The 13,289-nt window shown below is 42.3% G+C and overlaps 1 protein-coding gene across 2 annotated transcripts in view; it reads left to right on the forward strand.

Annotated features, from left to right (window-relative positions):
• Window positions 1-13,289, forward strand: part of PPP1R13B (protein phosphatase 1 regulatory subunit 13B) — a 164,510-nt gene that overhangs the window by 19,041 nt on the left and 132,180 nt on the right. For both annotated transcript variants that reach the window (XM_030215555.1, XM_030215553.1), the window contains exon 2: window positions 21-168. In XM_030215555.1, the coding sequence (XP_030071415.1) occupies window positions 21-168 (148 nt within the window). The remainder of the gene's footprint in view (window positions 1-20; window positions 169-13,289) is intronic.

Here is a 13,289-nt window from a genome sequence, read left to right on the forward strand (position 1 = left end):
ATTTATCTCTTCTTTTACAGATGATATTAACTGTGTTCCTAAGTAACAATGAACAAATTTTGACAGAGGTTCCTATCACACCAGAAACTACTTGTCGAGATGTAGTTGAGTTCTGCAAAGAACCCGGTGAAACAGGCTGCCATCTAGCAGAGGTGTGGCGTGGAAATGGTAAGAACTATTTTATTTCAAATCCTGTTTAGGTTTTTACATATTTGTGTGCTGGGTTTGTATATAAGAAAATGAATCTCCGCAGATAAAGTGATGTGCAAGCACTACTGCTCATTCATTTCACCAGTTTGGAGTCTTGTGCACACTTTCTGGAAGTCAACTGCACAGATTGATAAAACTTACCCCTGGTTTACCAAGCCACATTAGCGGTGACACAGCCTATTCACTTTGAATAGGCTGTGTCAGCATTGCTGTATGGCAGCTGCTAGCACGGCTTAGTAAACGGGGTGTCACGAAACGCCTAGCCACCCCATCTGGGGTTACCACACGGTTACTTAGAGGGTCTATCCCCAGCACAGCTCAGGTTAGCTTGCACCTGCCACTTGTGCTCTACACTAGCACCCTCCTCCCACTGACTGACTCCTCCCACTGACTAGTGCAAATAGCAAACAATAACAGGTAACTGAAATATGGATCAATTATAACATTAACTAAATATTTGCTTACTTCCTAGAAAATACCTGGGGAGATCAGGACATATATCTGTGCACAGAGCCTTAGCAAAGAGATCTGTCTCTCTCTTCTCCCGGGCTAGGACTGAAGCAATAGCCAGCAACAACTGCTGGGTAATTTCAAATTCCAGGCCAATCAGAGCCCAGTCAACAAGTTTTAAAAGTATACTGCTCACAGTACTGTAGATTCACTTCTTCACTACGTGAAACTAAAAGAGGGCATGCACTTTTCTATGGCTTTAACATAAAATATGCACCACCTGCTGACCAAACTAGAGAAATGCATTTCAAGAGTTAATAAAGGCAGTTTTATAGGTTTAAAACACACTGTTCTGTCACACCTCCCTCCTCAAGAGAGAGACCCTGGACTGCGGCCTCCACAGACTGCTGATCAAGTCTCCATAGTCCAGTGTCAGGGCAGTTCTGGCTTTTCCTTCCTGGCAAGGCCATCAGCTTTGCCATGTTCATTGCCCTTCCAGTGCTCATAACAGAAGGTTTTACCACACTCAGTGCATGCTAACAGTTTTAATCCTGTATGCCTCAATTTCTGTGAAGTGAGGAGTATCTTCTGACAGAAGCTTTTACCACACTCAGCACATGTGAATGGTTTTACTCCTGTATTCTCTGGTGCTTTGTGATTTATGGATAAAACTTTTTCTGCATTCAGTGCATGTAAAGAGTTTCTTCCCTGAATGGATTCTATGCTGCTTTGACGACAATTTCCAATAACTGAAACTTTTCTTACACTCCGTACTTGAAGCTGGTCTCTTTTCTGGGTGAAATTTTGCATTTCTTTTGGAGCTTTCTTCCTGGTTGAATCTACTGTCATAACCAGGACATGAAGATATTCTATTAGTGTTTTTCTGATGTTCTGTATTGATTTTATTGTTACAGCTTTTCCCATAGTCCATACTTTACGTAGTCCAGTTTCTTTACTATTTTTCAGGTGCTGCATTAGCTTTTTCTTAATACTGAAATCTTTCTCAGACCATGTAAAATTTGTCTCTTATACGTGTTTTCTGTTGTTCTAGCTTTCCCTTTTGACTGAAGTTTTTTTCACAGTCTGTACGTTTGTCTGTTCCTTCTGGTAAGGTCTCTGCTAGGAGGTCAGATATAGGCTCACTATCCTGATACTCTTCTGATAGGCTGCACACCGCTAACACCTTAGCTGTGCAATTTACACAGGCCTTTAACGTATTTACATGAAAGGTACACTGCTTTCTGTCTTGAGTCCATAGATCTAACATAGTTTGTATCATTCAGGTGCCTTATGATATTGTAAGTTCCCGCCCAATTAGCTTGAAGTTTGTTCTGATGAACTGGGACTAAAACAAGTACCTGCTGGCCCTCATAAAACTATTTTGGGCGTTACGATCATACCAGGTCTTTTGCTTAGTCTGGGCTGCCTGCAAGTTATCTCTGACAAAGCACACAAGTTCTTCTATTCTCTGCCTCATATTAACTATATATTCAATTACAGGGGTGTCAGAAGTATTAACTTTCCCCTCCCAATGTTCTCTTAATAGGTCAAGGGGCCCTCTCGCCCTCCTGCCATAAAGCAACTTAAATGGAGAGAATCCTGTAGACTCCTAAGGTACCTCTCTGTATGCAAACAGTAGGTAGGGCAAGTATTTTTCCCAGTCATGGTCTTCCGTTTCTTCAAAGGTTTTTAACATATGCTTTAATGTTCCATTAAATCTCTCCACCAACCTGTTAGTTTCAGGGTGATATAGGGTGGTACGTACAGATCTCACGCCACAGTGTGCCCACAAATTCTGGATCAGCTCAGACATAAACTGTGTCCTTTGGTCTGAGAGTATTTCTCAAGGATATCATACCTGAGAAATATTTCTAGCAGAGCACTGGCAATTTTCTCTGAGGATAAGGCTACTGCTTCAGGATATCTGGTAGCAAAGTTCACGACTGTCAATATATATCTTTTCCCAGTCCGGCTAGGAACAGCTAGAAGCCCCACTATATCCATAGCTATTCTCTCAAAGGGCTCACTGATAAGAGGTAAAGGTTTCAGGGGAGCTTGGGGGTGATCTTGGGTCTTACCCACTCTTCGGCATGCATCACAGGTTCTACAATAATCAGCTACGGCTCAAGATACTCCCAGCCAATAGAAGTTCTGTGTCAATTTAGTGTGTATGCGTGTCACCCCCTGATGTCCTGCTAGTGGAATATTGTGCAATCTGTAGGAGGAGTTCTCTGTATCACCTGGGCACTATAAGCTGCTTGCCTGGTGTCCAGGGCCTATTACGATCAGCAGGATAAGAGTCTCTGTACAACAATCCCCCTTCCCATAGGATGTGATCTTTACAAATCTCACTAATTGCCCAGCCCTCTGCCTCAGGGCTTCCAGGTCAGGGTTAGAGCACTGTGCTTCTTGAAAAACTTCTGTCTTTATTTATTTTTATTTATTTGTTGCATTTGTATCCCACATTTTCCCACCTCTTTGCAGGCTCAATGTGGCTTACAGTACATCATGAATAGTGGAGATAGGACAGTATAGACATTTGGTTTTACAGAAAGATTTTGGGTTACATGCTAATGATAAAGCATAGTAGCGATATAACAAGATAAACATTATAAAACAGTTCTAGATGCATGTGGGAATTTCACATGTCTTGATCTTGTATGTCTTGTTGAAGAGATGGATCTTCAATAGTTTGCGGAAGCTGGCTAGTTCATAGATCGTTTTTAGGTTGCGCGGCAGCGCGTTCCAGAATTGTGTGCTCATATAGGAAAAGGTTGATGCGTGCATTAGTTTGTATTTTAAGCCTTTGCAGTTGGGGGAAATGAAGATTAAGGAATGTGCGAGATGATTTTTTGGCATTTCTGGGTGGTAAGTCTATCAGGTTTGACATGTAGACTGGAGCATCGCCCTGGATGATTTTGTGAACTAGGGTGCATACCTTGAACGCGATGCGTTCTTTGAGTGGGAGCCAGTTTAGCTTCTCTCGTAGGGGTTTAGCACTTTCATATTTTGGTTTTCCGAATATGAGTCTAGCTGCAGTGTTCTGGGCAATCTGGAGTTTTTTTGAGTATTTGCTCTTTGCAGCCGGCATAAAGTGCATTGCAGTAGTCTAGATGACTGAGTACCAATGATTGTACCAGATTACGGAAGACTGTCCTTGGGAAGAATGGTCTTACTCTTTTTAATTTCCACATTGATTGGAACATCTTTTTGGTTGTGTTTTTCGCGTGATTTTCAAGTGTTAGGTGTCGATCAATGGTAACTCCAAGAATTTTCAGGGTTTCTGAAATTGGTAGGTTCAGTTTTGGTGTGTTGATGGTGGTAAATTTGTTCGTGTTATGTTGAGAGGTGAGTATTAGGCATTGGGTTTTTTCAGCGTTAAGTTTCAGCTGAAATGCATCTGCCCATGAGTGCATGATATGTAGACTTTGGTTGATGTCATTGGAAATTTCTTTTAAGTCTTGCTTAAATGGGATGTAGATTGTTACGTCATCAGCGTATATGTATGCGTTGAGGTTTTGGTTTGATAGTAGTTTGGCCAAGGGTATCATCATTAGGTTGAATAAGGTCGGTGAAAGGGGGGATCCCTGTGGAACTCCGCATTCAGGTGTCCATGTAGCTGATGTACTCGAATTTGATGTCACTTGATATGAGCGTGTGGTTAGGAACCCCTTGAACCAATTGAGAACGTTGCCCCTGATACCGAAGTATTCGAGGATATGCAGTAGAATTCCATGATCGACCATGTCAAAGGCGCTAGACATGTTGAATTGTAGAAGTAGTATGTTCTTGCCGGTTGCTATCATTTGTTTGAATTTCGTCATGAGCATGACTACTAGTACTGTTTCAGTACTGTGGTTAGAACGAAAACCTGACTGGGAGTCGTGTAGTATTGAGAACTTGTATAAATAGTTTGTGAGTTGTTTGGTCACCATCCCTTCTGTTATTTTGGTTATTAAGGGAATGGATGCTACTGGTCTATAGTTGGTTAGTTCACTAGCATTTTTCTTTGCATCTTTGGGTATGGGGGTGAGTAGAATGTTTCCTTTCTCCTTCGGGAAGATTCCATTTTGTAGCATAAAGTTCACGTGGTTCGTTAGGTCTGTTATGAATTGTTGAGGTGCCATTGTCATAAGGTTGTTTGGGCATATGTCCAGTTTACAATGAGAATTGGCGAATCTTTTAAGCGTTTGTGTGATGAGATCCAAGTTCTATCTACTGGGTATGCTCCAGGGTCTGGGTCTAGACAGTCTAAGAGTACAGCGTATTCGATGGGGCTAACAGGTATTTTGGCTCGCAATTGTATGATTTTCTCATTGAAGTATTTCGCGAGGTTGTCTGCTCCTGGTATGTCTTTACTATTATTGGTGACTGGTGTGGTGTCTAATAGTTTATTCACTAGTTGGAAGAGTTTGTGTGTCCTTGTAGTTTGGTCCAATTTCAGTTTTGTAATATAGTCTTTTGGTTTGTCTTATGGTGTATTTATATTTTCTTCAAAGTTGTTTCCAAGCATTCAATGTGGAGTTGGCTTTCTTTTTGTTCCACGCACGTTCTAATCTTCTAACTTGTGTTTTGAGTTTTTTCAGTTCTTCGTTGAACCATGGTATTGAATTCTTTCTGTGTGAGGTTCTAGTTTGAATTGGGGCAATATTGTCTAATATTGATTTACATCTATTGTCCCATTCAGAGAGGAATTGGATTGTGTCTGCCTTTATTATCCATCCATTGTGGTAAATCTGCTGCCAGAATATAACCTGGTCTATTTTTCCTCTCGTGGTGTAGGTTTTCCGTGTTTGTTTGTTAAGTGAGTCTTTTTTTTTCTCCATGGGAGGGAGATGTATGCTTTGTAATGGTCTGACCAATATCAGTATCCATATCTGGAAGGGTCTCTGCTGGTGACTGACAAATCAGGGTCAACGGTCTGATCAATAGGTGTGTCAGTTAAATCAGGCTGTTCCATACTTATGGCCCCGGTCACCTCAGGAACTGGAGCTGCTGGAAGCACTGGACCGCCTCGTCCTGTCGCTTGGGCATCTGGTCCCACCTGGACTGGCTCAGGATCTGGCAATGGAGAGGTGATCTCTGCTGCTTCTTGGGCTGGCCTGACTAGGGTCACCATAGTGGAATTGCTGGCTCTGCTATCAAGGGTAATGTTCATTAGACCCATGTCGGTCTCACACAGCATTGGTACCAGCATTATGCCTACATCTCTTTATCCAGGCTTGGTATCCCAATCCAGGAATACTCGAGCAGTGGTCCATTCTCCCTGGATCCATTGGCTAACACTACCTTGGCAGTGCACCCTGGAAGATTTGCATCTTCTGCCACTAGCTCTGGGCATAACAGTCGTGCTATAGCCAGTGTCCACAAACCCAGCTACCTGGGTCTGATTCATAGTTACTGGGGTGCTGTAGTGTTTTGGAAACCCATCTCTTTTCTTGCTTGATGAATGGCCAGTAACTTTTTGTGCTGTGGCAACTGTGTGGGTCTCCTTCGTTGTACTGGAGCTACCCATGAAAGCTGCCAGCTTTGGTGTAGGAACTGGAATGCTCTTTAATGCAGGCTTGGGATTATCTGAGCAATCCACTTTGAAATGTCCTGTACACCCACACTAGAAACAAGTCTTTAGGTTTTTGAAGAATACTGGAGGATTTGCTGACTGAGGTTGCAGGGATATTTGGCTTAGGGCCCTGGCTGCCCTTAGATCCCAGCTGCTGCGGATAAGGAGGGCTGGTTCCTTAGCTGAATCACAAACTCGCTGTATCATGTGCCTCCTTTTGCAAAGTCCAGAATTTTAGTCTGTAAGTCTTGGGGGGGGGGGGGAGGGGGGGGTAATGGCATAACGGTTCTACAAAGCTCGTCTCTATGGAAAGTCCTTGGAATGCCTCAAGTGCTCAACCAGTGAGCTTTCCTCCCAGATGTCTTTCTGAGGAATCTTATTGAGGCGGCAAATTATTTCAAAGGCAGTTAGATATCCATCAGTGTCACCTTGGGTATCATCAAACTGCGAAAACAAGTTGGGCCCAATCCAGGCTGTGGATCCTGCTTCTGGCCTTGGCATAGTGGTTAGCCTATAACTTCGGACACAAGCCAATTCCATCTCCAACTTCATTTTCTGTAACTGGAATTCATGTTCTCATTCTCACTCTTCCCGTTCCTCTCACTGCGGCTGCTGTTGGTCCAGTTGCTGTCGCTTTTCCCGTTCCTCTCACCACAGCTGATCTAGCCACTGTTGCTTTATCATGTAGATATGCCAGATTTCAGCTGGTGTGGCACCCAGCCCTGCCAGTGCATGGGCTGTTGTCCACAAGGAGTCTAGTTTCCCCTCAGGAGAACTCTGCGCAAGCCAGTCCTGTATCTCCTCCTTGCTGAGGCCGTCTGGTTGCTCTTGTGTTAGGCATCTCCAGTGTCTGCTGGCTGCTGCCAGTCGCCATTAGCACACTGCAAATCTCCTAACACTACCAGAAAAAAAAACTCATGAAAGGGACCCTGTTACTGCTGTACTTGTTCAGTGTGCTCTGTGTCTGGAAGTTAAAGATAAAGACTCTGAACCACTCAGTGGATGGTGACCCTCACGCCACACACTGAGCCTGACAATTCCACTATGCTACCACCAAAAAAGTAGGACAAGGTCTGTCACGAAATGCCTATCCACCCGCCTGGGGTTACCCTGTGGCCACTTAGAGGGTCTATGCCCAGCACAGCTCAGGTCAGCCTGCACCTGCCTCTTGTGCTGTACACTAGCACCTTGGGAGGGGCGCATGCCGTGGCAGGGTTCATCTAACTTAACTCTGGGCCCATCCAAAATACTGGGTCTGGCTACGGCACTGGGAGGGGGGGGATGGGACCCCGCCACTCAGGTGTAACACCCCCAAGGCTGGAAACAGATCCCAACGGACTTCAGCCTCCTGTAAGCAGGTTCCTAACAACCCCAAAATCACAGAAGAGAAAATCCTAAGACAAACTGAATTACCTCAACACAGAGAAAGATAGAGTAAAATAGAGATACCGAAGGGCTCCCAACCTTCCACCTGCTGGAGACTGAGACTACTGGATCTTTCTATCTCAATCACAGGCAAGGGCTCTTATTGCCTCATACTGAAGAGTCAGAATTCTCAGTCTCCACCTGCTGGAAGGCGTGCACAACCCATCAGTCACAATCTGGGCCGGTCCAGAGGGACTGAAGGAAAGCAAATTAGCAGGTAAGGTCAAATTTCTCCTTTGCAGGGATATTTCAGAAGAAAGTAGCACCTAATTGAAGAGCACCTTGTCTTAATAACAAAGATTGCCTATGTTTTTTTTTTTTTTTGAATGTCTCATGATGCATCTGGTAAAAAAAGATTTTGTTTCCTTTAAAGATTCATTCTTTAGTTCTGAAATAATAAGAAAGCATTAGATCTCTATCCATACTTGATGTCAGTCCAGTGTTAACACCTTTTCATTAATAGATTTTCTTCGCTTTTGCATAGGTAGGTAATGTTTTTAATATGGTTGGAGCTTCTTCTCGAGGAATTTTCATATTTTCTATTAAGAACATATGAACTAATTCCAGAGCTGTATTATCAGATAGAACCGGCATATTTAGAATTTTCGATCTCACTATAGCAAGATAATTTTTTCATACATTTTGAATTACTTTCATTTTAGCAAGATTTTGATGATCTACGTTACCTTGATTTTGTCCCATAGAAGATTTCACCTTAAACAATTTCTTCCTCAACAGCAGTAACCTTAGTTTCAATGGTGGCAAGCCAAGGAGTTAAATTATATATCGCAGCAGTAATACTTTTTGCCAAATCAGAAATATAAATCCAGATAGATTCAAGAGTCAGTTCTACAAATTTATTTACCAGAACCTTCCTAGGACTGAGACAGACCCACCTACCCCAGATGCTCCCTATTCTCCTATTCACTGATCAGTTGCTCTTCAGTGGATACTCAAGTCTGAAGGCCTGAGCAAACTTACTTTCCATCCTTCCGACCCTCGCTATGTTTCCACCAAGGGCTGCATATACTGGACCAGGGATCTTGTCACTTCTGGTTGGGAGGGGTGAGCTTGAATCCGGGCTCAAAGTAATCTCATCCTCTGCTTCTGGCCTCCATCTGCCTGGGCAACTTCCAGGGGGACTGCTCTGGATCAGTTGTCATTCTCTTGGGTTTCAATACAAAAGGAAGCAATCAGTCCAGGAATAGCAACAGTTGGAGCAGAAGGCGGAGCTGCACTCCATTTCTGGTTGCTTTTTTCATTTCCCTATAATAGTAAAACTGCAGAGACGCCGACAGCAGTCAGCAGATAGTGGCCCCTAAATAATTTTTTTTAAATGTTTGCAGTGAATGAAAAATTGGAAGGTTATGATTACAAAAGAAGTTGTGAGATAACGGGAGGTGAAAGGAATGCAGCAGAAGACCAGGTCAAAAGAAAAATGAGGTTTTTGCATCATGTACTCCTGAGGTTCTGGTGGCAGATTGGTTAATTGAGTACTGAGGGACATAATAGACGACAAAAGAGCTAGAGGAAAGCAGAGGTTAACCTATGGAAACATGGCAAAAGGAAATGGTCAGCCCATATTAATCTGGTGTACCATAATTGCCAGCCTTTTGCATCGAAGAATGCATAATGACGATGCAGTAAAAATTTTAGTAAACTAAAACTCAGTACATTTAGAAAAATTATATTTGCCATAAAGTTAGAATTTTGGAATATGTCTAAATGTATGAAGTTAATTTTTTAGAGATGGGTGGCGCCTAACAAAGCCAAGGTGAGTCCAGTTGATACATTGAGACATTCCACTTACTCTTCTGTTTGTTCTTCACGGAATCATTCTCTAGTGTCATGTTCAGCAGGGATTTTCTTCAGTTTTGACTGTGAGAGAGAGAATCTCAATACTGCCCTTGATGGTATGTCCCTTATAAATAATCTCCAGTAGGTAAGCCTGTGGTTTAGTGGCAGTGCCTGTTGTTGCCATGTGGGAGGTTTGGGTTTATCTCCCAAGCCAGATTGATATTCATTATGTTGGTCAGGACTAGGTATGTAACTAGGCACTGTTAATGGCCCTTGGCTGGGAGGAAATTATTAAATAGATATATAGAAGGTAATTTAACCTTTTTCTTCATATAAAGCATGGAAAATGGCTCTTACAGAATTACATGTGGGTATATATGCTTAAAGTAGGTGCATGGCAAAACAGCACCTACTTAGATGTAATCTACACACATGTTTTAGAGAGCTGAACTTGAGCGGAGTTGTGATGTATTTATTTATTTGTAGCATTTGTATCCCACATTTTCCCACCAATTTGCAGGCTCAATGTGGCTTACATTTGCCGTAATGGCGGTTGCCATTTCCGGGTAAACAGAATTACAAATGGTGTTGCGTTAAGGTGCATACATGGTAACATACACGGTACATACGTACATGGTAACATACATGGAACATAACATATATATGGAATAAATCATGGTATATGTGTATACATACATGGTAAGAAGAATACATTATGGTATTGCATGAAAGTTCCTGAGTAATACATTGGATTGTAGCATACTTTAGGTCATCGACTATATAGAGATCCTATTCGACATAAGGTTTAAAGTGGTAGTGCTTGATCATTAATAGCAGAGAGGTTAAACAGTCTTGTGATAAGATTTTGGTTTTGTATAGATCGTGTATAGTTCTATTATTTAGAATTTAAGATGGATGTTTATGGTATTCCTTCTTGAAAAGATCTGTTTTCAGTGCCTTCGGAAGATAGTTAGGTCTTGCGTTTTTTAATGGCCTTCGGTAGTGCATTCCATAGCTGCGTGCAGATGTGTGAGAAACTGGTCGCGTATGTGGATTTATATTTTAGCCCTTTACAGTTAGGATAATGGAGATTGAGGAATGTGCGTGATGATCTTTTTGCGTTCCTAATAGGCAAGTCTATAAGGTCTAACATATAGGTCGTGATCGATTTTGTGGACCAGGGTGCCAACTTTGAACGCAATTCGTTCTTTTAGGATTCAACAATTTTTATTGATGACTATACATAGCATATACATATCACATCTTGTATGCATGAAATCTCAGTGTACACCAAAATTCTGTGCTTTCTATTTACATGTCATCATCTATTTTTTTTTTTTTTTTTTATTGAAATTGTTATCAAATAAACAGCTTACAAACTGCCAACATTTCAATTACAATTTGCTTTTCATTTGTTAAATTCCCCCCCTCTGATCAACCATATCTTACCCTCCCTCCCTACCCAGGTGGTGACTGAGTGTAATCATTATATTGTTCATAAAGTGTCCATATCTTATTAAAAGATAGTACGGATCCTCTTCGCATGGCTGTTAGCTTGGACATTTGGTAAAGAAAGTCTACTTTCCTAGTTACCATCTGTAAGGATGGTGTCTCTACTTGCTTCCACTTTCGAGCCAAGCCTATCTTTGCAGCTACAAAATATTGGATCGCTAGTCTGTGCTGCCAGCTTGGTATGGACGCTGGCCGGAAATGAAGCAAACAGTTCTCCGCTTTCCATGCAAATGTGCTCTGCAGTATGCTGTTAACCAGTTCAATTACAGCTTTCCAATATATCTTTACTTTCTCGCAAGTCCACCAAATGTGGTAAAATGATCCCCTTTGTCCACATTCTCTCCAACATTGCCCCGAGACTCCCGGGTACATCTTATGGAGGCGTTCAGGCGTGTAGTACCACCAATACAATATTTTAAACCCATTTTCATTCACTGATTGTGCTAGTGATGGCTTAAGTAAGTATTTGTAATTTGCTTTCCATTCTGTTTTGGTGTATGTGGTCTGTAACGCATCTTCCCACTGGGCTTGATAGCGCATCTGTGGGTCGGTGCGCCCCAGCAGGGCCAAATATATGCGAGTTATACCTCCCCTGCCTCCCCCTCTACTAATAGCTATCTCCAGATCTGTTTCGGCTAGGTCTAACTCATCTTGCGCTTTCTTTTTAATGAAGCTACGTAAGTTACAGTAATATGTGAGATCTCTTTCTTTTAGACCATACTCTTCCTGGAGCTCTTTGAATGGAAGCATTTTTCCCTCTTTCCATAACTGTCCCAGTGTGCATAACCCTGCTTGGGCCCATATCTCAAATACCTTCTCCGATTTCCCTATTGAGAATCCTGTTGCCCACCTTATAGCCGTTTGCCGATAATAATTCCTCTCAGGGAAAAGCTTCTTCCTCACTTGATACCATGTCCACATAGGATGTTTTAATCCAATGGGAATTTGTTTAATTATGGGGACCAATTCCTCCCCTGGTATCCATAAAATGTCCCCAATTGCTCTCCTACCCAACCATGCTCTTTCCCAATGTAACCATTTCTTAGTTGCTCCAGGGGACCATTCTGCCAAAATACGAAGTTGTGCTGCTTGATAATATAAGTAAAAATTTGGTACCCCCATTCCTCCTCTCTCCCAAGTTTGGTACATCATAGTTCGCCGTACTCTTGGTGGGCGTTTTTTCCATATATATGCGAATATTTTGCGATTGAGTTTTGCAAAAAAGCTATTGGGGATTGGAATTGGAATTGCCATGAATAAATACAACAATTTCGGGAGCAGCATCATTTTAATCGCATTAATACGTCCTTTCCAGGAGACATTAAGTCCTTCCCACTTATCTAATTCGCTAAATAATTCTTCAACTTTTGGGGGAAAGTTAGCTGCAAATAGTCCCTCTATTTGTGTTGTTACCTGTATTCCCAAATATCGTATGGATTTTGTCGCCCATACAAAAGGGAAGGCGGCCTTAAGGGCCTCCAGTTCCTCAGGTGGTACCGTGAGATTAAGGAAGATCGACTTGTCTAGATTGGGTTTAAATCCCGATAATTGCCCATATCTTGCTAAATGTGCTACTATCCTCTCTACCGCTTTCAGTGGTTTCGAGACTGTCATCAGAATATCATCGGCAAACAGCATAAGTTTATGTTCCCTTAAGCCCCTCACCACCCCTGTCACCTCTCTATCTTTCCTAATCATATTGGCCAATGGTTCCAATGACAGGGCAAACAGCAGTGGTGACATTGCACATCCCTGTCTGGTTCCCCGCCAAAGGTTAAATGTTTTTGTGTATGTCCCATTGACCTTTATGGTGGCCATTGGTGTCTGATATAGTAAGCGTAACCAGCTCAAAAACCTCCCATCGATACCTATTCGTTGTAATGCTGCAAATAGAAACGACCAGTCCACGCGGTCAAACGCTTTTTCTGCGTCTATTGATAGTAGTACCGCCGGGGTCTGGTCGTCTCTCACCTGTTGAATAATATGCATTAGACACCTTATATTGTCAAAGGTCTGGCGCCCCTCTATAAATCCCGCCTGATCTGTATGTACAACCCCTGGTAGTTGCTTCTGTAACCTTCGGGCCAAGATTTTTGTGAAAATCTTATAATCCACATTTAGGAGTGATATTGGTCTGTAAGAGCTACATAATTTCGGGTTTTTCCCTGGTTTTAGTATTAAAGTTATCGCTGCCAGTCTCCAGGTGTCTGGTAGCTTCTGCAAGTCTTCCAGTGCATTAAAGAGTTTCTGTAATACTGGTATAAGGTGTCTACTAAATAATTTATAAAATCTTGTGGGGAATCCATCAGGGCCAGGAGCTTTACCATTTGCCATA

The sequence above is a fragment of the Microcaecilia unicolor genome, chromosome 9 (assembly GCF_901765095.1).
Source record: "Microcaecilia unicolor chromosome 9, aMicUni1.1, whole genome shotgun sequence".
In the NCBI taxonomy this organism is placed as follows: Eukaryota; Metazoa; Chordata; class Amphibia; order Gymnophiona; family Siphonopidae; genus Microcaecilia; species Microcaecilia unicolor.